This window comes from Heptranchias perlo, chromosome 18 (genome assembly GCF_035084215.1).
Source record: "Heptranchias perlo isolate sHepPer1 chromosome 18, sHepPer1.hap1, whole genome shotgun sequence".
In the NCBI taxonomy this organism is placed as follows: Eukaryota; Metazoa; Chordata; class Chondrichthyes; order Hexanchiformes; family Hexanchidae; genus Heptranchias; species Heptranchias perlo.
The window spans coordinates 37,847,211-37,874,518 of record NC_090342.1 but is presented as its reverse complement, the minus strand read 5'-3'; the positions used below and the strand labels follow the sequence as shown (position 1 = coordinate 37,874,518).

Below are 27,308 nucleotides of genomic sequence, written 5' to 3'. Positions count from 1 at the left end.
CAACTGATAGTCTTTTCTTAAAATACTAGTAAATTCCCTGTGATGCACATATGACATTAGCTCCACAGAGTCACCCAGTAACTGAAGTGTGCATTACATTGTGGCTGTTGACATGGCAGAATTGAATGGGAAATGTTACTGCAGCAATTTACAGTGGTAAATGTTGGAAAAGTGTTAACGGTTGTTATAACTAGAAGTATTTTTAATGTAGATATAATGTACATATAATTGCATTGCTCCACTATTAAATTCAAGGCCTCAATACTTGGCACCATACCTAGATTGAGTGTGCATGCTCCAGTCTCTTCTGAGGCTACTTCATAACAGGCAACTAGGAGCTATACACGAGTGGGCTGAGGTGTGACTACAGTTCTTCCATCCGTCCCTATATGTTGGGTGGAAATGTTTGTCAATAAATAGTCGAGATGAACTTGTATAGGCAATGTGAATGCATACTCAAGTTCCACTACCACAATTTTGGTTCATGCTGCAGTCTATTCAGTGTGGGTCTATTTGAACAATTACTGCACATAGTGTGTTTGCAATACTGTCCATTGTGCTTTTGTTAATGAGTAAATTCACTCAAGCATGAGGAACTTGATAAAAATGAACCCGTCCTTTGAGCACAGGAAGCAACATTTTAACATGTTAGCATAGAAGTGTTACATATAGTAATTGTGTTTTTATTTGCAGGTAAACTTAACTAGTTTGCTTTCAGCGCAGACTTCATTACCGCTGTCTTATTATTAACAGGATCGAAAGTTGTCGAAGTCAGAAAGGCAAAGATTTAAAGAAGAAGCTGAAATGTTGAAGGGCCTGCAGCATCCAAATATAGTCAGATTTTATGACTCTTGGGAATCGACCTTAAAAGGAAAAAAATGTATAGTATTGGTGACAGAATTGATGACATCGGGTACTCTGAAAACGTAAGTAATGTTAAGTGTATCTAAATATTTTAAACCGAATTATCATTTATTACTTTTCTTCTCATATTTCCAGTACTTCATTTTTTTTCATAAAGCTGTGCATAATTTTGTTTTTGTACAAGCCAGTAAATATCTTGATTTCAAAACAGAAAATGCTGGAAATGCACAGCACCACTTGTCAATATCTGAAATCAGTTGTGATGAAGGATCTCACTTAAAACATTGGCTTCTGTTTCTGATGTTGACTGACCTAATGAGCATATCTAGCATTCTCTGTTCTTAGTTTAGCTCTCCCATGTTTGTGTTTTAGTCCTCTTCATCTCTAGTATCTTATGTAAGTTTTCCAAGCTAAGTTAGGAAGAATGACAATTTACTTGAACATTGAAACTTTATATTCTTGATTAGCTATAGGATGGGTAGTTGCTGTCTCATTTAAAGGAACTGTGTACCTTAAGTGGCCTAAGAATACATGCATTTGAACTACAGAAACTATGTATGTACCTAAAATCTTTATCAGTCTGTCCTGTTTGTCATATTCTATTGCGATGTAGTCAAAAAAATATATATAATCTGAGGATCGGATTGCTTAATTTTGTTTTGGGAAAGCAATATCCCATTTAAACTGGATATAATGTAGACCTGAATTGGAAATTATGCAGTTATTCCCAGGGTTGCTGCAAAGTAAAGGAGCTTCATGCCGTAACAAGAAAAAAGTTCTTCTAAGTGCTGGAGTATTTGCGTTGAAATGCAGAAAGGAACCGGAATTTCTTTCAGCAAAGATTCTGAGCATTTGTAGATGACAGAAGAATATAATTTTTCAAAAAATGAGTATGATTTGAGTTTGCAGGAAGGCTACTTTTAACACTTCAGGAATCCATTTTACTTGCATCACTGTTTCCATTTTATCTTTGGATGAGCATATTTGACTACTTCCATTGTCTGAGAATTTCCTGCTTTATATTTTTTTGCTGAAAGAATTTCCATTTAAAAAAAACTCTAATGAAGGACTATCAGCACATAAATATATCCAGCAAACCTTTGCTATTGTCAAAGATAGGATCATGTAATTCACATTGAAGTACCTTGTTGGTCACCATCTCAGACTTAAACAGACTGTTCAGTCTTTGAGTCCTGTTGGACCCCAAGCTGAGTTTCAGTCCCATTATCCTCTCCATCATAAAATCACTTACTTCCATTTCCGCAATATTGCCCACTTTACCCCATCTGCTGCTGAAACCATTATGCATGCCTGTCGCCTCCAGACTTGACTACTTCAGTGCTCTCCTTCTATAAACTCCAGCTTATCCAAAACTCTGCTGCCTGTATCCTATCTTGCTCCAAGTTCTGCTCAACCTTCATCATGTCCTCACTGACTTACATTGGTTTCCGACTCACCAATATTGCATTTAAAATTCTTACGGTCTTGTCTCTCCCTACCTTCATAATCTCCTCCAGCCTAAGAACCCTCTTGAGCTCTGTTCCTCTTGTGCATATCCTCCCCCTCCGCCATGCTTTTAGGCACCTACGCCCATGCTCAAATTCCTCCCAAACCTCCTCTATTTTCTCTCCTTACAAGACCCTCCTTAAAACCTGCAACTTTCTGCTCCTAATCTCTCACTGGCTCAGTGGCCCCATGACTCTGAAGCGCCTTGGAACTTTTTCTGTGTCAAAGGTGCCATATAATTGCAAGTGTTTGTGGTTGTTGCACACAGTGTCATTTGTGTAATTGTGCTCTTGCTGTAGAGATGTAGAATGCAGCTATAGATTTGCAGAAGATTTAAGTTGGTCAGAATTGGGCAGACAAACGGAAAATGAACATCACTGAGAAATATAAATTATTGTATGTAGGCTGGAAAAATGTGTCGAATAAGTGGAATTGAATTAGCACAGCAAGAATTGTAAAGGGACCTGGGAGCAATAATAGATATCCCACTTTTCAGTGTTCAGCTAATGTGGTGAAGCAATTTAAAAAAAAAAAATAATAGAAAGTGAGAATGTATTGCCAAAATAATAGAATACTAGTTATCATACAGAAGTTAAGGTAAAAAGGGCAAAAATGCAAATACTGGAAATCTGAAACAAAAACAAAGTGCTGGAAACGCACAGTGGATCCATCATCTGAAGAGAAAAACAGTTAAAAGTTTTGGGTGTAGACCCTTTGTCAGTTATGGTAGGTCTATACCAAAACTTCATCGTGTCTACTGTCTTTTTAGATGTTGTGTATTTACAGCATTTTCTGTTTCCTCAGAAGTTATGCTAAGGTTTTACAGTGCACTGGTCAGACTGCACTTAGAATACAATGCCAGAGGAAAAAAAATTATGGAAAGATGAGGGAAGCTCAAGCTTTACAGTCTAGAAAGCAGGTGGTGACAAGTGTCCTGATTGAAGTATATTAAAATTAAATAATGTAAGTCCAGAATTTTGTTTCAAGGTGAATCAGAAAATAGTTCATAATGGAAATTAGGGAAAAGTAAATTTAAAATGGCTGTCTGGAAGAACCAATTTGCTCAATGATAAATATTTGGAATCATCTGCTAGGTAGGGTAGTTAATACAAAAAGATTAAGAATGTTCAAATTGCAATTTGGTGCTAAGCTAGAAGAGTTAAGGTATTCGAAAGATTAGCTTCAGCGGACGAATGTTCTTTTTTTGTTTTGGCTTTCTTTGTGCTTGCTTTCCTTATGTTCATTTCCTAGATGCTGGTGCTTTAATGTTCTGAACAGAACTTCTTAAAATATTTTTTATTTAGCTACATTTTCACTTCATGGCTGCCAGGTCTCCCAGCCTCATTGGGAGGGAGAATGGGATATTTAACACCAATGGGTATCAGCAACACCACAGGCATGATCACATTACATTCATAAGTAAAATGGTAAACTTGATGAACTCAAGTGTATGGTTTCTGCATTTTAAAAGAAAGCAAGAGGTATGTGGTGAGATTTGTATTAAATAAGCAATACTGAAAGATTTTAATAGCTAAACATGTAATTTTTATTTTTGAATGTTTATCTACTCATTTCAGATAATTAGAGAATTCAGAGTTTTAAAAGAAAATTATGATTTTAAATTTGATGCAAACTAATCTACTTCGAAGCTACAAAGTAACTTCTTGCATTTGTTGATGCAAGTTAAAACATTTAAGCTAATGCAAATAGTTGTTCTCCCTTTTGGAAGTTGGAGGTAATTCTGTTATGTCCTGAGTAAGGGTAGAGATGTGGAAACATCATGTAGTTAGTCTTCAGATCTGAACGAAACTGAAACTCCAGCATACATAGGAGCAAAGGGGTTTCATCCAGGATTAGTTTTATTTCAATGCTGCAACAATCTTTTCCATCGTTTTGCTTTTTGGTATAATATATTGTGTGCACCATACGCTTAAAATATGAAGTTCCCGCATCAAGTAACAACAGATATGTTCAATTGAATTTTGATGAACAGTCCTGTACTTAGTTCTGCAAAAATAGTCACTTGTTTCAATAGTTTGATCTTACTGCCTTAAGAATTTTGATTTTATCAGAAACAGTATAGATTTCTTGAAATCTGTTATGAACAATAGTCCAATAGAATGTGTTAGTTTGAAATATAACTCAATTAGCATTTTATGACATTTGGGAAATGAAGGAAAAAGTGAAGGTGAGTGGGCAGAAGTTTGAAATACAGTATTGAAAAATATGATGGTTGAACTGCACCATAAGCATGTAATTGAGCAGGTACTGTTCAAATCTACTTAACATTGACATGTCAACATAAAGTGCCTTTTTTATCACTGCATGTAATAGAGATGTTATCACAGATGCATTTGATCTCTCAAGTTAGAATTCAGGAATAATTTAAAAATTAAACTTGAAATTTGTTTTCAAATTTATACTGATCACTTCAAAATTGTACTGGGAATCAAATTAATGGCACAAAGAAGGTAATGGGCCAGATTTTGCTGTTAAAAATAACAGTGAGGCTGACAGCGCTCACCATTATTTATGTGCAAATCGAACAGTAACTTCTGGCGACTGCACGTGCGCAGTTAAATGCGAAAATCGGGAAATTGCTGTTTGAAATGTGATGCTCCTTCAAAAGCTGTGCGAACACGGCATCTCGCCGTCTGACTCAACATTCAAATAAGTTGAACACGTGAAGTTCCTGCACTGATGTAGATACGGACTAAACGCAACAGAAAATGTTATTTCAAGTCCAAGTACCCTTTTAACGACATAAGTCTTAATTACTCCCAATCAACTTCCCTGGCACTGAAAATTAACTTTTACAAGTGTGGAGTCTCATGCCTTCAGATTTTAATTATTGGACATTTAAAAAAATATTACTCATTTTTTAAAAACACTTTTTCTTTGTCTCTTTTATCTCTATCTCGTAATTCAGTCTTTCTTACTTTATTTTGCTTTCTGTACCTGATTTGACATTGAATTCACTATTTTAACTTACAATTCCTGGTTCTGACTCTGCACTGTTATTAACAATTCTTAAATCTGATTGGTTAAGGAGGTACATAGGTCCCAGATGCCCTGTAGAGGGCACCGCGTCATTTGGCTGTCCCGTTGACAGTAACATGCCGTGCAAAAGCCAATAGAAAGTCTATGGGCAAGTGCAAGTCTAAGCTGTTTGTTTGCTGCTCACAGCACAGTCTGGCCCAATATGACTGGTAGTGAACAGGAGGGCAATTTACATTTGTTTAGTAATGTACAGTGATCTGGACAGCATTGCCTGAGAGCCTATTTGATCTCCCCCAGCATTGTGCATAAGCAGACAATAACAAGTGCACTTCTCAGATCAAGCAGGGTTTGAGGGTGGGTGATAATTGGACCAAGAAGACGGAGGAGGCAGACAGGAGGAGGAAAGAGGAGTGGAAGGCCAGCAAACTCTATTGGCGGGGGGACGTTTACAGGGGCAGTAGTATATGGGGGTGGGGGAAGAGCGGCAGGGAATATGTCTTGTAGAAACACAGTTGGGTGGGGGGTGTATTTCTGCAATTGGCCTCAAGCATTATGTCTGGGGACTGTCAGCAGGACCGGGGATACACGCATGTGCAGCGCACTGCACCAGTTTTGTTAAGAGATGTGTAGTGCTAAGGAGGTTGGTTCATAATTCAGTTTTGAGTTCAGGAGCCCAGGACTAAAAAGACATGAGTAAATACTTCATTCTGAAAATAATGAAGATTCACAACAGATTTTGAGTCTCATTTAAATCTATCAATTTACATTGAAAACCCCTTCATACAGTGCCACATACAAGTGTAATAGGTATTGCTAAGAAATATAATGGAAAAAAGGCCTTTAGTGCCAGCTGGCATTGAGTTCTCAATGTGTTTTGAAATAGAATCTTCTATTCTGTGACCCATCTTCTGTTTTTAATAATATGACTTTGTTGATTTAACAAGCATACAGACTTCACCAATATATGTAGAATAACATTTAAACTGCAAATCTGGTCAATACAAACAAAAATATAAAACATTATAATTTGTCACTTGCAACTTAGTTTCTTGCATGTTGCTCTTAGTGTGAGGTATTGCCGTTATGTGTTGGTACATAAAATCCCATTTGAGAAGTAGGAAAGTACACAGTATCTTAACTGTAAGAAAACCAGCATACCAGACAACAATTTGTGTTGAAGGGTAAGAGGCCTACTCGAATGGAAATAAGATGCTTCAAAAACAGCGTTGATAAAGGAAAAAAAATGTTGATGCATGATACCAGTTCAGCTAAATACAGATTAAAGCCAGCTGCTTTATTCCAAGTCAGAGAAATGTGAACGTGGGCTTAAACCTACATTGTCCAAGCTGTCAACATCAAGGAAATCTTAGGAGTGAGCTTTATGAATCAAACAAATGGAAACCCATTAAACAGAGCTGCGATCATTTTTAGGAGTATGATGCATCAGATTAGCTAAGTTTTTAAACCCAAATGAGTGAGGCTTATTCCAAATGAATAAGACTTTGCAGGTCAGTTAAATTCATCTGTCAGTTGAAAAATAAAGTGAAGACTCCAATTTGCATTCTGCCTTGTAGTTTATTGAATGTAGGTGAAGGTTGTATGGGGTGCTGCAAAAACTTTAAAGACTCCTTAAGGGAGCCCTCTTGTGGATTGTGTTTATATAGCACACACTAATCTGGGAAGTTATTCATACAGTAAGGAGCGCAAGCTTCATTGGCTCTTGGATGCCAGCACCTCTCCTGATCCCTCTTCCCCCTCCGCCCCCACATCTTAGCTCCTTCCAATCTCACCCGTTGTCATGTTTTCACTGTCCCCCTGACCATGTTCTACCTAACACCGAACAATCTGTCCTTTGCAAAGGAGTGTGCTTCATCCTCTCAAACCACCACCGTAATGAATTTTGAACTCGACATGATGATGAGCTCTTCTTCTGCTGCCTTCATCTCCGCGCTGATTTTTTCGGCTAGGAGGCTTTCCCCCGCACATTGAACTCTTTTTCTCCTGTCTTCAGGGTTCTGAGGAATGGCCATTGACCTGAAACGTTGATCCAACCTTCCTCACCCTGACCTGAGTGTTTCCAGCATTTTCTCTTTTTTTTTAATCTGGGAAATTATTTGCTTCCTACAAAGATGAGACCAACAAAATCCCCAGAACTAGCCACAGACAGCCCTTCCAAAAAGTTTTACTCATGTTTTACCAAGCAAGGGTTAATGTTGAATATGCGGTCATACCTAACTGCTCTCGCATGATGCTGAATTCCAGTCAAAAAGATGGTTAATATATAGAAGAAAATTGTAACTTCTTTTGCCGTCAGACTTTTATTTTCTTTGGACTTTATCTCTCTCCTTCTGTCTTTCTATCCACTTCCCGCCCCGGGGGATCTGTTAAAAATAAGTGATTTTTCTGGCTTCAGAGAGACTTGTCATTTCAGATCTCTGCTCATGTATCCCAGAACAGCTCTGTTCAAATTTATGGAAGCCAACACTTTGGACTATCCTTGGAGCTGATTCAGAGCCACCTGATCCCAGAAAAAAGACTGGCTGTATACTTGTTTGGTTAAGGGCCTTTGAGGTTGAGTGGTTCTAGATCAGTTTCTGGGCTAGTTTGAATGGGAAGTTCCTGCTGAAGTGCTGTTCTTAAACTTCCCCATTCAGTAATCCTTGTTTTCTTTCCAGCGCCACACTGGTCTTCCTTAATAGGACTTTGAGCTTCTGAATTTTTTTTTTGCTCTGATCATTAACAAAATTCCTTTTATCCAGTCCAGCAACTGCACAACTGCTTGGTTGAATTGCCTATGCTTTGACGTGTGAAGTACTATAGAGCGTACACATGAAAATACATCAGTAACTAACTACAATAGTATTATAATGGTTTTTTCCCGCACTATTTAACCCCCCCCCCCCCCCCAAAAAAAGAATCATTTTACATTAATTTATGTTGCGGAGATAGTGACAAATGGATAAACTTTTCCTTTTACCTCCGTGATCTGGGTTCGAGTCCAGCAAGTTTTTTCCTTGTTGGCTGAAATAGTCCTATTTGGGCAGTTTCGACATGACTTGTGTGAGCCCACAGCACAAAACCAGCAATAGTTTGTACCAAGTTGATAACCTTACTCTGAGGGCCACAATAATAGCTGTTGTGGGAAATGAAATTCACACTGGTGAAATACGGGCCGCTCTTCTGAGGAAGGTGTGGAATGGAGGAAGCTTTCTTGTTTTGGGTTGTTACTTTATCTGATATGGCAAAACTTGATGAAAGAAAAGTTTACCATCCCGAGCACAGACGTCCCTTATCTTGGTACAAGTGATCACTTAAGTAGAAGAGGATCAACTTTAAAAGAACAATACTGATTATCCCAAATAAATACATACCCAAAATCACCAAGCTCAGACTAACAAACATGACCTTAAATGCATTAAAAAAAAACAAATGGAAATAATTTGGAAAAATGACTTCAAATCTTGCAAAGAGAAAGGGTTTACTGGGATAAAAATGAGAAAATGCAGAAACATGTTAAAAAGGATTAATAGATGGGCAAAGAGAGACTGAGGGGAAAGAAAAGCGTAACTAAAGAGGCTAAATATATCTGTAAAATTCTTACAGTACTGCAACATTGACGACAGTTGAATGAGGTAAGCATAAAAGATGCCAATGGACTCAAAATTGATTTATCAAAAATAATAAATATTCTGACTCGTTACTTCTTCCAAGTATTCACAAGGGAAGAAATGACTAACATGTCCTGCTCAGAAAGTATTAACCGTAGCAAACTCAATATAGAATCTTACAGCACAGAAGGAGGCCATTTGGCCTGATATGCCTGTGCTGGCTCTTTGTTGAACTGTCCAATTTAGTCCCAGTATAAATTATGTGGAAGTCCTGAATAGGCTAAAAGAGTTCAAAACAAACAAATCCACAGGGAGAGAAGGTATTTATCCAGGTGTGCTGTAGGATATATGTGATGTGCTCACAATTATTGAGGGAGTTACTGGATATTGGGGAGGTACTTTAACTATCTTCTATATTTCTGTAAGATCACCAGTATATTGGAAACAGGCTAATGTGCCCATATTCAAAATGCGAGAAAAACAGTTACAGGCAGCTACAGTCCTCGTCTTCCATTCTTTGTTTTTTTTTCATTCCTGGGATGTGGGCATCACTGGCAAGGCTGACAATTATTGCCCATCCCCAGTTACCCTGAGAAGGTGGTGGTGGACGTTCTTCTTGAACCACTGCAGTCATTGCATTGACGGTGCTTCCACAATGCTGTAGTAGTCTTTGTAAAATAATGGAACTGATTATCGGGAATGAACTTGAGGGTTAACTATACACTAATAACCTAATAAACAGTCAACATGGATTCGGAAGGGAATGTCCTGCCTGACCTACCTACCTCAACTTCTTTGAAGAAGTAACATCCCAAGTGATCTATGGATGCTGTACAACATGGTTTACCTAGACTTCCAAAGGATATGACAGAATTCCATGAGAGGCTGCTAGTTAAATTCAAAGCTGTAAACCTTGGGCATGGTTAAGAAATTGGATGATGGGTAGGGAATGCTGAGAACTCATTAGAGCAGTTATGCTCGGCTGGGAGGGGAAGTACTGAATGTGGTGCCCCATTGCTCGGTGTTGGGATCACTACTGTTTCTAATGATAATTCAGAAATTCAATGTGAAGTGGCCAGATTTACAAATTATGATAAACTAAGAGGGAAAGCTCATTCAATGCAATGAGTTTGAGAAAATATGTAAATAGACAGAAAAAGGACAGATGAAATGTATGGAAATATATAATGCACTGTCGATAGAAAGGAACAATAGGCAACAAGCGTACTCCATGAATGATCTTGAAAAAGCTAAGAAATTACCTGAAAGAGACCTAGGAGTCTTGGTGAACTCAACATGTCCAACTGTGAAGAAAAATTTCTTGATTAGTCCTAAATTATCTTTAACTAGTTTGAACCCAGGTGCACTTGTCCTACTGTTCCATAAAGTAGTATTCTGGATTTATTTTATCCATTCTCTTCACTATCTTCTATATTTCTCCAAGATCACCGGAACTAGGAACACTATTCAAGCAATTGAATGTTGAACTACACAACCATTAACAGTGTTTTATAAGTTAGAGAAAATTGTGATTTAATGGTACGGTGCTCTGATTAGACTGCATCTTGTATACTGTCTAATTTTGGTTGCTGAGAAAAAAGGAAGACATTCAAGTGCAGGAGGCAGTGCAGAGAATAGCCGCGAGGTTAATCCTTAGTGTCAAGGGTCTGAGTTATGAGATAAGACTGGAGAAACTTGGGCTTTTGAGTCTGGAAAGATGGTGTTTGAGAGGTAATCTTTATTTGAAATAAAGTTGAGAAGAAGATGAGGGACAGAGGTTCAAACTAGTCAAATGAAATTTAGGACTAACATCAAGAAGCTTTTCTTAACAGAATGATGAACACGTGGAATGGACTGCCAGCTAGAGTAGTGGAGGCACAATTGTTGGAATCATGTAAGAGAAAACTTGATGCTGCAACGGGTGCACTTCAGGATCATTCTAGCTGGATAAATTAAGATGGGATGAATGGTCTTTCCCATCTGTAATTATCTTCGTATCGGTGATACCCCAAAAATGTAGAACTTGCTTTTTTTTTACAGAAACAAGTATTAGTGAATAAGATATCTAACCATGACTCATGTTTCCTACCAGTACTAGTTTAGAACTTCATATTGAAACAATAGAGGACCAATTGGGAAAACTGATAGAAAGAACTTGCATTTATATGGTGCCTTTCACTACTCCAGGACATGCCAAAAGGGTTTTGCAACCAATGAAGTCTTTTTGAAGTGTGATTGCTGTTGTAAAGTGGGAAAATGTGGCAGCCAACTTGGGCACAGCAAGGTCCTACACACAGCAAAGAGATAAACAACCAGATAATGTTTTAGTCACATTGGTTGGGCCATAAATGTTGGCCAGGACACTGGGAGAACACTCTCTTGCTCTTCAAATAATGTAATGGGATTTTCTATGTCCAGCTGAGAAGGCAGACAGGGCCTTGGTTTAATGTCTCATCTGAAAGACAGTGCAGTACTGCACTGAAGTATCAGTCTGGATTATGTGCTTAAGTTGTGCAATGAGGCTTAAACCCACAACCTTTTGACCCAGAGGCAAGAGTGGTACCATTGAGCCAAGGCTGACACTTTTTGATGGCACAATCCCCAAGGATTTAATTAAAGTTGTCATTGTTGATGAAACAGAGCAGTTAGAGTTAAACTCATTAGCCATCCTTAAGGCTTCTTCGTGCAATTGCTAATTGGTGCCAAATTGGGGAAGTTTTGTGAGCCCATATCCACAAGAAACTATTATGGGACTACCTAAACTCATTTTGACCCTTAAATCCAAGAAAGTTCTGGGATCAGTCAGGGACTGATTCAAACCCAGAAGTGAAAATGCAGGGTTTTAACCCACATTGCCACTCAGTGCCCCATCAGTGTATACTTGAATAAGCATTTAGGAAAACATTGGAAGAGTTTGGAACCAACTCTGTTTTTGTATCATGGGTCAACCATTTTAAAAGCTACAATGCAATCAAGTCCTGGTCCACATGTAGGGGTGTTGAGATAATATCCTGTGTATACATTATAAATGCACAATCAAAATACTGTTTTATTTGTCAGTAGATGGGTGCAATTGGTCTGGAACATTAAGTATTCTTAAACATTTACAAGAACAGAATTGTCAGAACTAAGATACCTGGTCAGCTCATTTAGAATAGCATGTTCTTATGATATCAATGTCTCCTCAATCTTCATTTCAGTTATTTGAAGAGGTTTAAGGTAATGAAGATCAAGGTGCTTCGAAGCTGGTGCCGTCAAATCTTGAAGGGTCTTCATTTTCTTCATACACGTACACCACCTATCATCCACCGAGATTTGAAATGTGACAACATCTTCATTACAGGCCCTACTGGATCAGTAAAAGTTGGGGATCTTGGTCTTGCTACACTAAAAAGGGCATCATTTGCAAAAAGTGTAATAGGTAAGTTGATTGTCACCAAGTGAAGTTTGCTTAGTGGGCTGTTGGTTTTGGAATATGAAAGTAGAAAAAAAAAGTAATTTTGAAATACATGAGTGCACTTTTATTCGATTAATAAAAACCTGCAAAGCTGTGGCCTACTTGCTGTGTTGTAAAACTCATCCACTTCCTAACTTTTGTTCTGAAAGATAGTTTCAGTTTATCTGAAATTATAAACAGGGTCTCATGTTCTGTTTTTTTTTTGGTCTGGTTGTCCTGCTGAGCCCTCTTTACTCAATTTTCTGTATTCTAAGTATTTTCAACTGTAGGACATCCACTTTTCCCAGCTGCAGTAGACCTAAAAGTACTGCAGTTGAACGGTAAGTGCTATAGATCAAGGCTGTGGTGAGTTGCCTTTCTGATGATTTGAACATCAAAATTATTTAAAGTTTCAACTTTATGTTTAATCATGTGATAGTTTTCATTTGCAAGGCAACTCAGTTACTGATAAAGGGTGTAAGGAGCATAGTTGGTCAGAGATTAGCTATGATCCAGCTTAATTAACTAATTTTTTCCTTACAAAACCCAGCTGATGGGTTTCCTTTCAGTCTGCGGAGACTGTGAATAAGAACACAAGAATGACTTGTAAATGAAACTGAAAACTCTGCACATTGGAATACTTGAACCATATCGCTTTTGTTGCAATTTGCAGTGTAGGTAAGTTAGGTGTTCAAGGTGTTTGAAGCAGTCATGATTTTGTTGAGTACTGATTTTTGGAGTATTGGTGGAAGTTAACATTCATATACAAGTTGCACCCCAGCTGGTCCTCCATTTCTCAATTATTTTAGGATGGGACAATAAAAGGAGGATGAGGTTGCATTTAACCTTTCTGTATATGATGTATTTCCGCTACCAAGGGCACTTAAAATTTGAGTAATTTTTTTCTGGATAAACTGGATAGTATTAGTGAATGCAGGAGTACTCATTCAAATGCAAAGGGTTAATTAGATCAACTCAGTGCTGTATAGTATTCAGGATGCCTTGCAGAAGAAAACTTATGAGTTGGTAGGTTGCTGACTAACTGAGAAGGGCTCTCCTTCGCCTCCGCTTTGTTTTCCCCCACAGGTCATCGTCCATCGGTGAGTACCGACAGCCTCTACTCACTCTGAGACAGTCTGTTAGAGTCTGAAACGTTCTTTTAATTTAAGGTACCCCTGAGTTCATGGCTCCTGAGATGTACGAAGAAAAATATGACGAGTCTGTTGATGTTTACGCTTTTGGGATGTGTATGCTGGAGATGGCAACTTCAGAATATCCGTACTCGGAATGCCAGAATGCTGCTCAGATCTATCGTCGAGTAACCAGTGTAAGTACACAAGTTAGGTTTGTGGTGCTTTGGCTACCTGCCACACCAGTGCTGCATTTCAAGTTTTTTAAAGCTTCACTTTTGTACAATGTGGTGAACTATGGGGCTAGCAGCAGTTGTCATTTGAGTGCAGTAATAATATCATTTTTAACAACACTGTTGAATTGTTTGGGGCATGAAAATCACTGAGGGACTCAACTGGCTCTATTGTTTGTGATGTTCCACTCTGCTGTTGGGCCTCCCCAAAGAAACACATCTGAAATAGATACATTCTGAAATAAATAAAGTGCTTCACAGGGTGAGTTTTTGATCTCAACCATGATTTTTTTTAAAGTGGAGATGCTGAACCGAAGTTAGATATTTTGCTATAGAAGGGGAGGAGAAACAGATTGACAAGGCTGCTCCTATGTACCGTCTTAGGACGAGAACAGACTTGATGGCAAGTTGCCTAGCTTTTTTCTCAATTGGGAAATTATGTTGGGGAGAGACAGTGGCAATGAAGGAGGGAAAGAAGGAAAAAAAATCACAATCCTTAAAGGACTTTATTTTTTTCTGTATCAACAGTATAAACCTGGGGGAATGAAGGACATTTCTGTGCAAAAATAATACTCTTGTGTGTTTTCGCAGATGAAGTCTGCATTACATTGGTAATGCACAAAAATAGAACTTATTTCTGTCTTTGCCTTGTCAGTGCCTTTATCACCTTCAGACTCGACTATTCCAATACTCTCCTGGCAAACCCCCCATCCTCCACCCTCTGTAAACTTCAACTCATCCAAAACTTTGCCTGTATCCTATCCCTCATCAACCCTGTCCCTATCATCTCAAATTTAAGATTCTCATTCTTGTATTTAAATGTGGGCAAATAATCCGATCCCAGTTTCCTGCTGAGTGAGTTAGCTTAAAATTACCCCCCTAGTGTTCAAATCCCTTCATGACCTCACCCTTCTGTCGTTCTGCAAACTCCTTCAGCCCTACAACTCTCCTGCCCTCCCCAGAACTCATATTTCCTCTGACTCTGGCCTCTTGTGCTTCCCTCAGTCCCTTCACCCCACTGTTGAAGGCTGCGTCTTCAGTCGTCTAGGCTCCAACTCTTTCTGTTTCTGCACCTCTCTCTCCTTCAAGACCCTCCTTAAAACCTACCTCTTTGACCAACCTTTTTAGTCAACCATCCTAATGTCTACTACTTTTGTTCAGTGTCAATTTTTGTCTGATTACACTTCTATAAAGCGCTTTGGGATTTTTTTCTATGTTAAAGGTGCTATATAAATGCAATTTGTTGTCTGAAATTTGACCTGGGCAAACTTCTATAATTTGGTTTTAGATTGGCTGGGGAAATTGCCTTTGCTGATCACTATAGCCAGATCCCACATCCCACATCCAAATAGATAAATTTTAGCATAGCAAAATAGGGAAGTTGACAATTATCAAATAAGAAATCATGTCAAGTGAAGAGTAATATAGAATATAGATGAAATACCTTATATAGGTTAGAGTATATGCTGTAATAAAGCTACACTTGACTTCTTAACAGCTACATTACTACAAAAAAAATTTTCTACATCGCAGCCCCACACTCAATAAAGACAGACTAATCTATGTTCTATTTTTTGGAAACCCAAAAGCATTATGCATGTTGTTTGGCCCCAGCAGTATTGGTTAATGTTGAGACAAAAATGAAATTACATTTGATAATTTAACTTTGAAATCTGTAATGTTAGTATCAAATACCTAGCTTAGATTTTTAAAAAATGCTGAATTGTTAATTGGAAATTTACTGATGATGTGACCAAGAACAATTAAAGCAGAATTCATCTCACAGCTAACCAGACTAAATATGGTAGCCACCATAAAACAGTATTGGGTAAAAACAAGTTACTCCGCAAGTCCCCCTCATACAAATGTTGAACGGTATTGTCAAAGTTATTTGATTCCTGTTCATGGAATGTGTTGTATGGCACTACTGGATAAAACAACTTCTTTGATTCTTTTAACAGGATTTTTATAATGCTGCTGTTTCCATCACTGAACTATCTTTTAGTGGTTGAAATTAATGGAAAATCATTCGGATAAATTAAAACTGTGACCTTTAGTTGTGTTTGACAGGAACAAAACACAAGATTTGCTGATGCTGTCTTTCCTATTGTTGATTGTTCAGTGTTGTCTTTGTAGATTTTTCTCTTGTTTTACTTAGTTGGTAGTAATTAAAATAATGAGCTTCTGGAAAAAAGTTGTCGGCACAAAATTCAAAACGATATTGATGACTCATTGTGCCAGTTCTGGCCACTTTGGACCAGAGGGTAAGTTGAATAGACATTTTAGTAAATAATTGCTCTTCAGTGCTACAGTATCTCAAACATCTCACCGACGCTGTCATCCTTGTTCCCAATCTATAAGTCCCATGTGGTCAGGACAAGCACCATTGATTTGTTTTTTCAATAGAATGTTGCCTCATAGTTTTTTCTTTTATGAAAAATATTCCCCCCAGTATCTTGTATAACAAGTGTATAGAAAATTACTATTAGCTGTGGAAAGGGGGACACATGTATAGAAGCAAAAATAAGGGCAACTGTTTGTAATCAACAGTGGAAGTTGGAACATGTTTGATGCCTAAACTTACCTTTGGACTTCTGTGTAGATTCACTAATAGTTTTCTTTACCAGGAATGTTGCATGAGAGACCTTAACAAGAGAAGAAAAACATACTTCAAATGGAGTTAGAAATGAAAAAATTCTTCCAAGTTATTTCCTCTTTGGGAATGAAAACTTTTGAAACTCAGAAGGTCAAGATTGAGTTCATGGCTGAAATTTTAAAAAATTTTCCTTACTAAATTTATGGTTGAAAAATTTCCCTTGTTTGAGTTTATATAGTGAAACTGTAAACATGTTCTTCAAGCATGTGTAAGAATTTGCTAAAAATAACCAACAGAGGAAATCTTCTGCCATGGTAGTACCTTACAGTACTAGTTGTGTGTGTGTGACCACATAAAGGTGGCACTCGCATTGTATAAAACAAAAATAAAATTCCAGATATCAACTTTGAAGGTTGAGATGCCTAAACAGGTGCATCAACATTAAATGGATATCACAGCGGTATTTACATTCTGCGATTCAAAGATTGCTTCAACATTTATATTTGTGCAATCACAGAGAGCAGATATTGTGTGTCTCTATTTGCAAGCATAATTAATAAAATTATACCGTAGTTTAAATTATTTTGAGAGTTTTTATTGAAGTACTTTGTTGCTTTAGTGCCGATGTTAATACCAAGTAAGGAGGTTCTTAAATTGGTGTTGCAAGATGACAGCCCTGCAAGAAGTTCCCCAGTGAGGTTCCTGACAGCGATCTAAGGTGCTTCGAATTTCTTCTTCGATCCCCTCATTCTGTCCTCGCTTCCCAGAGTCCAACATTGCAAGTCCTGTCCAGTTTCGTGATTTTTCTTCTTCATGGTTGTCTAATGACCTTGTTGAATTAGGCACCTCTCCCCCTTCTGTTTGCCCACTTTACCCTCCCTCCTGCAATTTCCCCTGACTACTTATATCTGCTGCCATTGACATTTGAAAGTGGCCCATTCCTCCTCCCACATGAAGTAGTAAATGCCCACTGAAACTTGTCCTGCACCCAGCCATGTTTGGGGGGGGGGGGGGGGTGCACAGTTTGACTTTTTCTTCACTTTCCTGCTGCCAATCCTCTGGCATGTTAACCTATTCTGTGAGGTGCTCTTCTTCCAGCTTGCTCCTTTGTCTAAGATGAGAGAGAGCGAGAGGCAGGATGAGAATGAAAGGTATAACAAAGTTGATGAGTAAAAGAGGATTCTAAAAAGGTGAGTAGAGGGAAGCAGAAAAGTGTAAGTGTAGAGAGTAAGGAGAACATCTTTATTCCATCGTTGTGTTGGCTTCTGGGCTGTAGTTTGTTGCTCCACTAATAGTCAGTCTGAAGTGTGTTACTCTGCTGGTTTCCTCCAATTGCCTTTCTGGCTTGCTGATCTCCTCTTCCTAGTTTGGATCCCACTACTGATTCCCTTGGAAGTCTTCGTGGATCTCTGGGGTGCAGATGAAGAGGTGAATGGGATGGGAAAGTGGCTAGAAATTAGTCTGAGAAGTGGGTAGGGAGAGATGAGTGCCAGGAGTGGAGGGTGATGTAGTTGGGGTTGCTGCTGATCGAGAGACAGCAAACGATGCCACGATGCTGCAGCAGAGGAAACCAAGGAAGACTGTGGGCTTGTTCAGGAGGTACTCAAGCCTGGATTCACCCTCCATTCTTGCTGGCAGCTTTGTTTAATAATCACTCCTGTGAAGTGCCATGGGACATTTTACAACGTTGACAGTACTATATAAAGGCAAGTTGTTGAATCTAATTCCACTTGTTTGATTTCTTGGGCTGTGCCCCACTTATTTCTCTGATGCTGAGATGGAATTGCTCCTGTTTTTTCTGGATGTTACTCTGTTCCTGCATTGTATTCCTGGCCCATTCTTCACTCCTCTGTTACCCTCTTACAGCAACCTCCATTTTCCTGGATCAACCTCTCCTTTACTGGCCTCTGGATCAACCTGCAGTGGCTCCAGAATCTTTCTCTGCTCCTTGACAGCTCTTGATTTTATCTCCACTTCTCTCTTGGCTGCTAAACTGGTTGTCATTGACAGCTCCAAGCTGCACCTTTGCTCTTATTTGCCCAAAACTGGATTAATTCCATTATTGCCTGCTGCCTAGTGCTTCCTTCCCTCTTTAATTAGGCCCTCTCTTATTGGTCTGGATACCGTATCTTTTATCAGCCCTTATCCTTATTACCCTTGCCATGCTTGGCGCCTCCCATTAGCTGAAAAATTTAGGTTCCATCTGTATCCTTTTTGCATGCACAATTTTGGTGCTGTTTTGAACCTGAGACCCCCACCTCCCATTCTTCCTTTCCAGCCATTCTGGGTTCTAATTTTTCTTCCTTTTACTTCTCATCAAGCTACTCCTCCCCCACCTTTTCTCTGCTTCCTCTTCTCCAGCACCATGCCTACCTCAGTTGCTCTTCTCACTTGGCACTCTGTCCTACCACCACCCCAGCCTCAAGCCCTGTCTGAATAAACCCACACTCTCCCTTGGTATCCTCCACTGCACCCATTGGAGCATCTGTTGGCTCTCTTGCAGCAATTCTCTCTCCCTCCACTCCTATCTTGCCCTTCTCACGTCTAATCTCTAACTTCTTTCCCACCCGCTCACATCCCTTTCTGCTCCTCTTAACCCCGCCAAGGATCCACTAAGGCAGCTCACTCTGTATTACCCTGCAAAACGATTGCACCCTTGTGAATTAGGCCCTTTTTATCCATGATCACGGAATAGTGGTTATGTTACTGGACTAGTAATTCAGAGGTCTGGACTAATAATTTAGAGAAGGTGAGTTGAAATCCCACCATGGCAGTTTGAGAATTTGAATTCAGTTTTTTATTTTTAAAAAAAATCTGGAAATGAAATATAAGTAACCATGAAGCTGTCAGACTGCTGTAAGAACCCAACTGAAACCTATCATCCTTACCCATTCTGGCTTCTGTGACTCCAGTCCCACACCAACATGGTTGACTGCTAACTATGCCCCCTGAAATGGCCCAGAAAGCTGCTCAGTTCTATCACACCATGGCAACTAGGGATGGGCAATAAATGCCGGGCTTGCCAGCGGCGCACACACCCTGAGAATTTATTTTAAAAACAGGGATAAATCCATCAACATCCTGACATCAACAAAAACATGGTTACCAGTAGTTATATCCTCCCACCCCCCCCCCACCCACACACTCAAGCGCCTCCACTTTACTACACTTTCCCCACCCAAGTCACCAAGATGTGGCTTAGTCCTAATCACAGTCATGGGAACATAGGAACAGGAGTACCTGACCACTACATTTTAGTGATCTATTTACACGGACCCTTAAATCGCTTTGGCCCTCTGCTGTTCCTAGCTTTTCATCATTTAAAAAATACTCTGATCTACCCCTTTTGGTCCAACATAGATGACCTCACGCTTCCTTGCATTAAAATCCATCTGCCACAGTTTTTCCCACTCACTTAATCTATCAATGTCCCTTTGTAATTTTATGCTCCCGTCTACACTACTTACTATGCCGCCAATCTTTGTGTCATCGGCAAACTTGGATATATGGCTCTCTATTGTGTTACCCAAGTCATTAATAAATATAGTCAATAGTTGAGGCTCCAGCACAGATCCTTGTGGCACATCACTAGTCACTTCCTCCCAATTCGAGTATATACCCATTATCCCTACTCTCTGTCTTCTACCGCCTAACCAGGTCAATAATTTGCCTTCAATTCCATGAGCTTTAATTTTAGCTCTTACATGGCTTCTCCCCTTACTCCTTTGGTACCTACTCATCCTTTTGAGGACCTCTTCATGTTCCATCCCTCCTGTCTCTAATTCAAATCCATACTGCTTACCAGCCTCCTAAGCTCCACCCAAACTTAGTCAGAGAGATCTCATCACAAGCCTTTTCACTGAGTGACTCATCCTTCATGTATTCAACCTACACCTAAACGGTCCGAGTTGCAACCCCCCCCCCCCCCCCCCCAAACTTCTCTGCTCTCTTATCCTCACTCAGTCTCACCTTTCACATAAAACTCCCCACCCATACCACAGCTATTTCGTCTGCCTTGCTATCTCTCCGCTTCTGAGGTTTTAATCCCTTCATCTTCCTTACCAACCATTTTCCTCCACCATGATCATTTACTTATACCAAAACTTTCCTATAGCTCATCGAGTCTACAGCACAGAAACAGGCCATTCGGCCCAACTGGTGTAAGCTGCCGTTTAAGCTTTACACACGCCTCCTCCTACTCCTATTCTAACCCTGTCAGCATACCCTTCTATCCTTTCTCCTTCGTGTGCTTGTCTAGCTTCCCCTTAAATGCATCTGTGCTATTTGCCTGAACTACTCCTTGTGGTAGTGCGTTCCACATTCTTACAACTCTTTGGGTAAAGAAGTTTCTCCTGAATTCCCTATTGGATTTATTAGTGATAATCTTATTTTTATGACCTCTAGTTTTGGACCCTACCCCCCCCCCCCCCCCCCCCACACACAGGTGGAAACATTTTTTCTACGTCTACCCTATCACACACTTTCGTTATCTTAAAGACGTCTTTCGGGTCACCCCATGGCCTTTTTTCTAGAGAAAAGAGCCCCAGCTTGTTCAGCCTTTCCTGATAAGAATATCCTCTCAGTTCTGGTATTCTTGTGAATCTTTATTGCACCTTCTCCGATGCCTCTATATCCTTTCTATAATATGGATACGAGAACTGTGCAAAGTAATCCAAGTGTGGTCTAACCAAGGTTCCATATGTTTAACATAACTTCTCTGCTTTTCAATTCTATCCCTCTAGAAATGAACCCCTGTGCTTGGTTTGCCTTTTTTATGGCCTTATTAACCTGTGTTGCTACTTTTAGTGATTTGTGTATCTGTACCCCAGATCCCTTTTGCTCCTGTACTCCATTTAGACTATTATTATTCAAGCAGTATGTGGCCGCCTTATTCTTCCTACCAAAATGCACCACATCACACCAATCTATATTGAAATTAGTTTGCCAATTACACACCCATTCAGCAAGTTTATTCATGTCGCCTTGCATTTTAACGCATTCTTCCTTCGTATTAACTACACCTCCCAATTTGGTGGTGTCCGCAAATTTTGAAATTGTACTTCTGATTCCTGAGACCAAATCGTTAATGTAAATTGTGAACATCAGTGGTCCTAGCACCGATCCCTGTGGAACACCTCTTCCTGCTTTTTGCCAGTCTGAGTAGCTACCCTTAATCCCTAATCTTGTAGCCAGCTTGCTATCCATTCTGTTACCTGTCCTTGACTCCACTTGCTCTGATCTTACTCCTGAGTCTACAATGTGGTACCTTATCAAAGGCCTTCAGAAAATCCAAATATATTACATCTGCATTACCCTTGTCAACTCTTTGTTACTTCTTCAAATAATTCAATAAGGTTGGTCAAGCATGACTTTCCCTTCTGAAATCCGTGCTGACTATTCTTCACTTTCTAGATATTTTTGTTACATCTTTGACTAAAGATTCCATTATCTTTCCTACCACATTCCATTATATTTCCTACTTACTGTAATAAGTTGTTCTTTCCTTTTCACTGTTCATGAATTCTATCTAAGTCCCTTACTCCTCCTCCTTCGGCCTTCCATGCCCACTCAATAGACTTCTGTTGTTAACCAAATAAACCGTTCCTTCACCTCTGCCTTCAACGTTCTTGTTCCCAGCAAATCAATCACTGTCCCCCAACCATTTTGCTGCCCCGATACATTCCACATCTTTGCCCCCATAAATCAGAAGTGTGCAACGTTGAGCATACCTTGAACACAAATTGGCCTTGCTATCATTCATCAAATTTGGCTTGACTATATCAGGATTTACCATGCCTGCGTTCCCCTCCAAAATCAATCTGGAGGGCAAGGTCGCCCCTAGATTCCTCGTCTCCATGACTAACTGTCTCCTCAAACTTTCTTCCTGTGCCCTCTCTGCCCTCGCCTCCGATACATTGTAGTACAGTACAATGCAAGAAGTTCATGGATTTTTCTTACCACGAGGATTGAGACCACCTGTGCAGCAGCTTCCCCGCCCTCGTTCCCCGGCTCTTCCCCGCCCTGTCTGTTCAGATCTTCTTCCAGTCCAGCTTCTGCCCATGTTACATCACTGAGACATCCTTCTCCTCCCAGTACAGTCATCTCTGGAAGCCCTAAAGAATCTGTCTTTGGCCATCTCCGTTCCTCATTTAAATGCTGCCCCACGTGACATCATTCACAGGCATTGGGATTCCATATGCTTGCTGTAGACGTATAGTTCTTCTCTACCACTTATCTCAACCCCAACACCACCTGTAGGACATAAGCTGAAAATCAGGTAGGCTGAAGATGATCTCATGGAGCACAACAAACTCCACTTCCTTGACATTGATTCCATCTCCTTTCCTGACCCCCACAGTCAGACTGAATAAGGCTGATCCTATTTGGCCAACTTAAGTTTCAAACCCCGCACCCTTTCAATTGCTGAGATCGCTTATTTTCATCCTCCCACCCCCACTCGATTCCTCTACCACTGAAATCCCTTTTCATGATATAGTCACCTCCAGATTTGATTATTCTTACACTGTGCTTGCTGGCATTTCTTCGCACGCCATGAATTCCAATTTCTCCAAAATACAGTTGCTGGTATCCTGTACTGTACTAAGCCCTGGTTGTCCTAATCTCCTGTCTTTGTGGACCTATACTGGCTCCTTGTCTCCATCATATTAAATCCTCCTCTTTGTCGTCAAATCTGTCCAAGGCCTTGCTCCATCTTGCCTCTCCAACCTCCTCCAGACTTTCCATCCAGCACCATTTAAGTGTGTTATTGACCACCTGTACTTTGCTATCTTCCTTCACCCAATTGGCGCGGAGCTTTCAGCTGTCTCGTCCCTGTTCTTCAGAACTCCCTCCCTGTTCCATGGGGTGGGGGTGGTGCAGTACTTCACGTGGTAATTTAGTTCATGGGATGAGATGCAAAAGTTCAGGATCATTAAATTCAAAAATAGTTGTTTTAAAAATGATGTATCATCCAGTTACTACCAAGTTACTAAATATAGGTAGAAATGTAGATTTAATATCAATACTTTCAACAAGGAATTGAGGAATCAAAAAAAAAAGTGTAACAATAGCTGCCATTCCCATAATGTTAAAAGTACCCATGTATTAGAGGGCAGAAGCCAATTCAATCTTATGTTGTCTTCTTAATTCTTTTTTTTTTCCATACTAAGAAGGTTGCAATTTTTTTTACTGAAGCATTTTCTCTCCTAAATCTTGCTTGTGATGGCTCCCAAGCTTTCACCACTGCTGTTAGAAAGATGTACAGGGGTAGTTATGGACATCCTTCCTCTAATTTTCCCTCCCCACAACATTATTTTAGATTGGTTTTGGTCAAGTCATCATGCCTGTTGCTACCAGTTGTCTGTGGTTTTAATTTTGATTTGGATCAGAAAGTCGGAGAACATTTTTCGAAAAAGTTTCCAAGATCCCCAAGCTTGCATAAGAACATAATTAGAAGTAGGAGTAGGCCATACACCATTCAATAAGATCATGGCTGATCTTTGATCCCAACTGCACTTTCTCGCCCGACCCCATATCCCTTGATTTCCCTTAGAGTCCAGAAATCTATCTATCTCAGCCCACAGCCCACTGAGATAGAGAATTCCGAAGATTCGCAACCCTCTGTGAAGAAATTCCTCTTCATCTCAGTCCTAAATGGCTGACCCCTTATCCTGCGACTATGCCCCCTAATTCCAGACTCTCCAGCCAGGGAAAACAACCTCTCTGCATCTACCCTGTCAAGCCCCCTCAGAATCTTACATGTTTCAATGAGATCACCTCTTATTCTTCTAAATTCCAGAGAGTATAAGCCCATTCTACTCAATCTCTCCTCATAGGACAACCCCTTCATCCCAGGAATCAATCTAGTGAACTTTCGTTGCACCGCCTCTAAGATAAAGGAGACCAAAACTACACATAGTACTCCAGGTGAGGTCTCACCAAAACCCTGTACACATGTAGTAAGACTTCCTTACTCTTGTACTCCAACCCCTTTGCAATAAAGGCCAACATGCCATTTGCCTTCCTAATTGCTTGCTGTACCTGTATGCTAACTTTTTGTGTTTCTTCTACGAGGACATCCAAATCCCTTTGGACACCAACATTTAATAGTTTCTCACCGTTTAAAATATATTCTGTTTTTCTATTCTTCCTACCAAAGTGAATAACCTCACATTTCTCCACATTATACTCCATCTGCCACCTTCTTGCCCACTCACTTAACTTGTCGATATCCCTTTGCAGCCTCTGTGTCCTTCTCATAGTTTACTTTCCCACCTAGCTTTGTATTGTTACCAAACTTGGATACATTACACTCGGTCCCTTCATCTAAGTCATTAATATAGATTATAAATAGCTGAGGCCCAAGCACCAATTCTTGCGGCACTCCACTAGTTACAGCCTGCTAACTTGAAAATGACCCGTTTATTCCTACTGTCTGTTAACCAATCCTCTAGCCATGCTAACATGTCACCTCCAATCCCATGAGCCCGAATCTTGCGCAACAACCTTTTATGTGACACCTTATCGAATGCGTTTTGAAAATCCAAATATACTACATCCACTGGTTCCCCTTTATCTACCTTGCTAGTTACATCCTCAAAAATCTCCAGTAGATTTGCCAAACACTATTTCTCTTTCATAAAACCATGTTGACTCTGCCTTCTGCTTAATCATATTATGATTTTCTAAGTGCCCCGTTACTACGTACTTAATAATGGATTCCAGAATTTTCTCGACTACTGATGTCAGGATAACTGGCCTGCAGCTCCTTGTTTTCTCTCTTTCTTGAATTTGAATTCTGTACCACAAAATATATTTCCAAATATAACCATTGATTTTTCCTTTTTAAAATTTATTGGAACATTAAAAATGTTAAATGTACTTGGATATTTTGTAATTCCCCATAAGAGCTCCCAGCTTCTCCTGTTCGATCAGTGAAAAATGCTGATTGGGGTTTAAGTTTTCTTGCCCCCCTCCCCCCCAACCTTTCCCAGTCAACAAAGTAGTAAATAAAATAAATCACTCAAGTACTTATGTGCAGCTCCTGCTGGCTTTGATAGAATTATAGCAACAGGTGTTTGGAAAGTTTCTTAACTTTTTAAAATCTCTTTCTTCTGCCTGGCATAATGCCAGTAATTGAGGGAATAGGCTGCCACCAACACCCCTTACAACTAGCTGGTAAGCATTAGGATGTGTCTAGCTATAACTTTTCTTTGATTTCCACTAGCCGTGCAACACCCCCCACACCCCAAGATTTCTGCATTTGATATGTCCTTTTCTATGTGGCTCAGACTGACAAAAAAGTGAAGTGGGACTTAACCCTGGGTCCACCCCACTCTGCATGGAGCATTAGCGCATTAATTCTGTACCACAAAGTATTCCATGTTTTGTATCTCGAACAGCAATTTTCCTGATTGCAATTCCAGCCCTGGACTACAATATTGGTACAAAATCCAAACTTACCTCTGAATTTTTTTGGCGATTACTTGACGGGTTCATTTTCTTAGGTTCATTTTCTCAATCATTAATTCCGTGGTCCTCTGAATCCACCACAGTACTACACAAAAGTCTCCATGATGTTACTAGTCTTTCACCTAGTATTATTGTGCGAGTTGAATTTTTAAGAAGCGGTGATCTGTTTGGTAGAAAGCAGCTTATGTTCTGTTGCCTCCCCTTAACCTTTCGACTGTAGTGTAAAGCATGAGTGCAGTAGACCTTGATCCAAATTCAGGTTGAATTATTTTGAGCCTCAGGGGGGCGCAGGCTAATGTTCAGAAGGCAATGTTAAACTTAAACATGCAGACATTTAGCAGATGTTTACAAACGATTACATTAAATGTGCACAAACGGAAATGGCTTGTTCTGATACCTGTGTAGTTAGTTCAATACTATGTACATCCTAATCTAGTTATTGAGAGCCTTTAAAGTGAAAGATTGAGTTTTGTAATCAAACAATATCGTTCAGTTTTATAGGAATATAGGAGTAGGCCGTTCAGCCCCTCGAGCCTGTTCCGCCATTCATTAGATCGTGGTTGATCTGTACTGTAAGTCCATTGACCTGCCGTTGCTCCATATCCCTTGATACTCTAAGCTAAAAGATCTATCTCTCTCAGACTTGAAAATTTCAATTGAAACAACTTCCACAGCCTTTTGGGGGAAGAGTTCTCGATTTTCACAACCCTTTGTGTGAAGAAATGCTTCCTGATCTCCCTCCTTATTCACTCCGAACCCTAATTTTAATATTCCCAAACATGCATCAGTAGAGTCGGAATAAAGGATGCCTCCCTCATTCTGGAGGATTTGTGAGTTTCTTTTTCCAGAAAACTTCGAAGCAAACTCAAGTTTGAATGCAAAACCTTTTTTACAGGCAAGTTTCATAGTTAAAATATTAAGCTCCTTTTTTTATCATGAACTGCTCACTTAGACAACATGTGATTAACACACCTGTGTTTAGAAGCACTTATGGTTTCTTCGTTAGAAAACACAATAAAAGATTGTTTATCAAGAATGTATTTCTTCTTCACAGTCCAAGACTGGAGGACTTCAGCTTGTTTTTCCAAGCATTTGAACCCAGCTGGAAGTTGAGTTTGAATTTTTGATTCCTTTTGATTGGCTCTTGTCCATGTCAGTCATAGCAATTGAAAATTTAGTTAAAACATATTTCTCTTAACCATTTTTCTGGCTTATGTTTAATACAAAAGCTGGGAAACTACAGAAACAAATTGTTGAATGTTTTCTGAGGTAATCATTTTTAAAAAAAAGTGTATGTTTATTAAAGATTGTGTAAATTGGCATATTCACTAAGTGCACTGGTGCTTTATGATAGGAGCCTAACAATTGGAACCACTGACACCAGGGAAAGCAGTGGCAGCAGGGTGTCTAACAATGTAAATGTTTAGGATAATGTGGCACCTGATTCAAAAGGGCCAAAGATGG

General features: G+C 39.6%; 2 protein-coding genes across 21 annotated transcripts in view; one reads left to right on the top strand and one right to left on the bottom strand.

Annotated features, from left to right (window-relative positions):
• Positions 1-26,065, bottom strand: part of LOC137334768 (ninjurin-2-like) — a 294,378-nt gene extending 268,313 nt beyond the window's left edge. For 3 of the 13 annotated variants that reach the window (XR_010966222.1, XR_010966225.1, XR_010966224.1), the window contains exons 1-3: positions 25,836-25,864; positions 16,362-16,422; positions 12,115-12,276 (exon numbers count right to left, since the gene is read on the bottom strand). Coding sequence is in view for 2 of the 13 variants with exons in the window: in XM_067999721.1 (XP_067855822.1) it covers positions 16,362-16,422; positions 22,332-22,475 (205 nt within the window). In the remaining 11 variants the exon portion in view is untranslated. Of the gene's footprint in view, positions 1-704; positions 864-12,114; positions 12,328-16,361; positions 16,423-22,331; positions 22,626-25,835 lie in introns of those variants that run through there. The other 10 variants (XR_010966220.1, XR_010966226.1, XR_010966228.1 and 7 more) reach the window with 8 other exon arrangements.
• Positions 1-27,308, top strand: part of LOC137334767 (serine/threonine-protein kinase WNK1-like) — a 183,211-nt gene that overhangs the window by 37,372 nt on the left and 118,531 nt on the right. For all 8 annotated transcript variants that reach the window (XM_067999712.1, XM_067999714.1, XM_067999713.1 and 5 more), the window contains exons 2-4: positions 754-926; positions 12,179-12,399; positions 13,584-13,741. In XM_067999712.1, the coding sequence (XP_067855813.1) occupies positions 754-926; positions 12,179-12,399; positions 13,584-13,741 (552 nt within the window). The remainder of the gene's footprint in view (positions 1-753; positions 927-12,178; positions 12,400-13,583; positions 13,742-27,308) is intronic.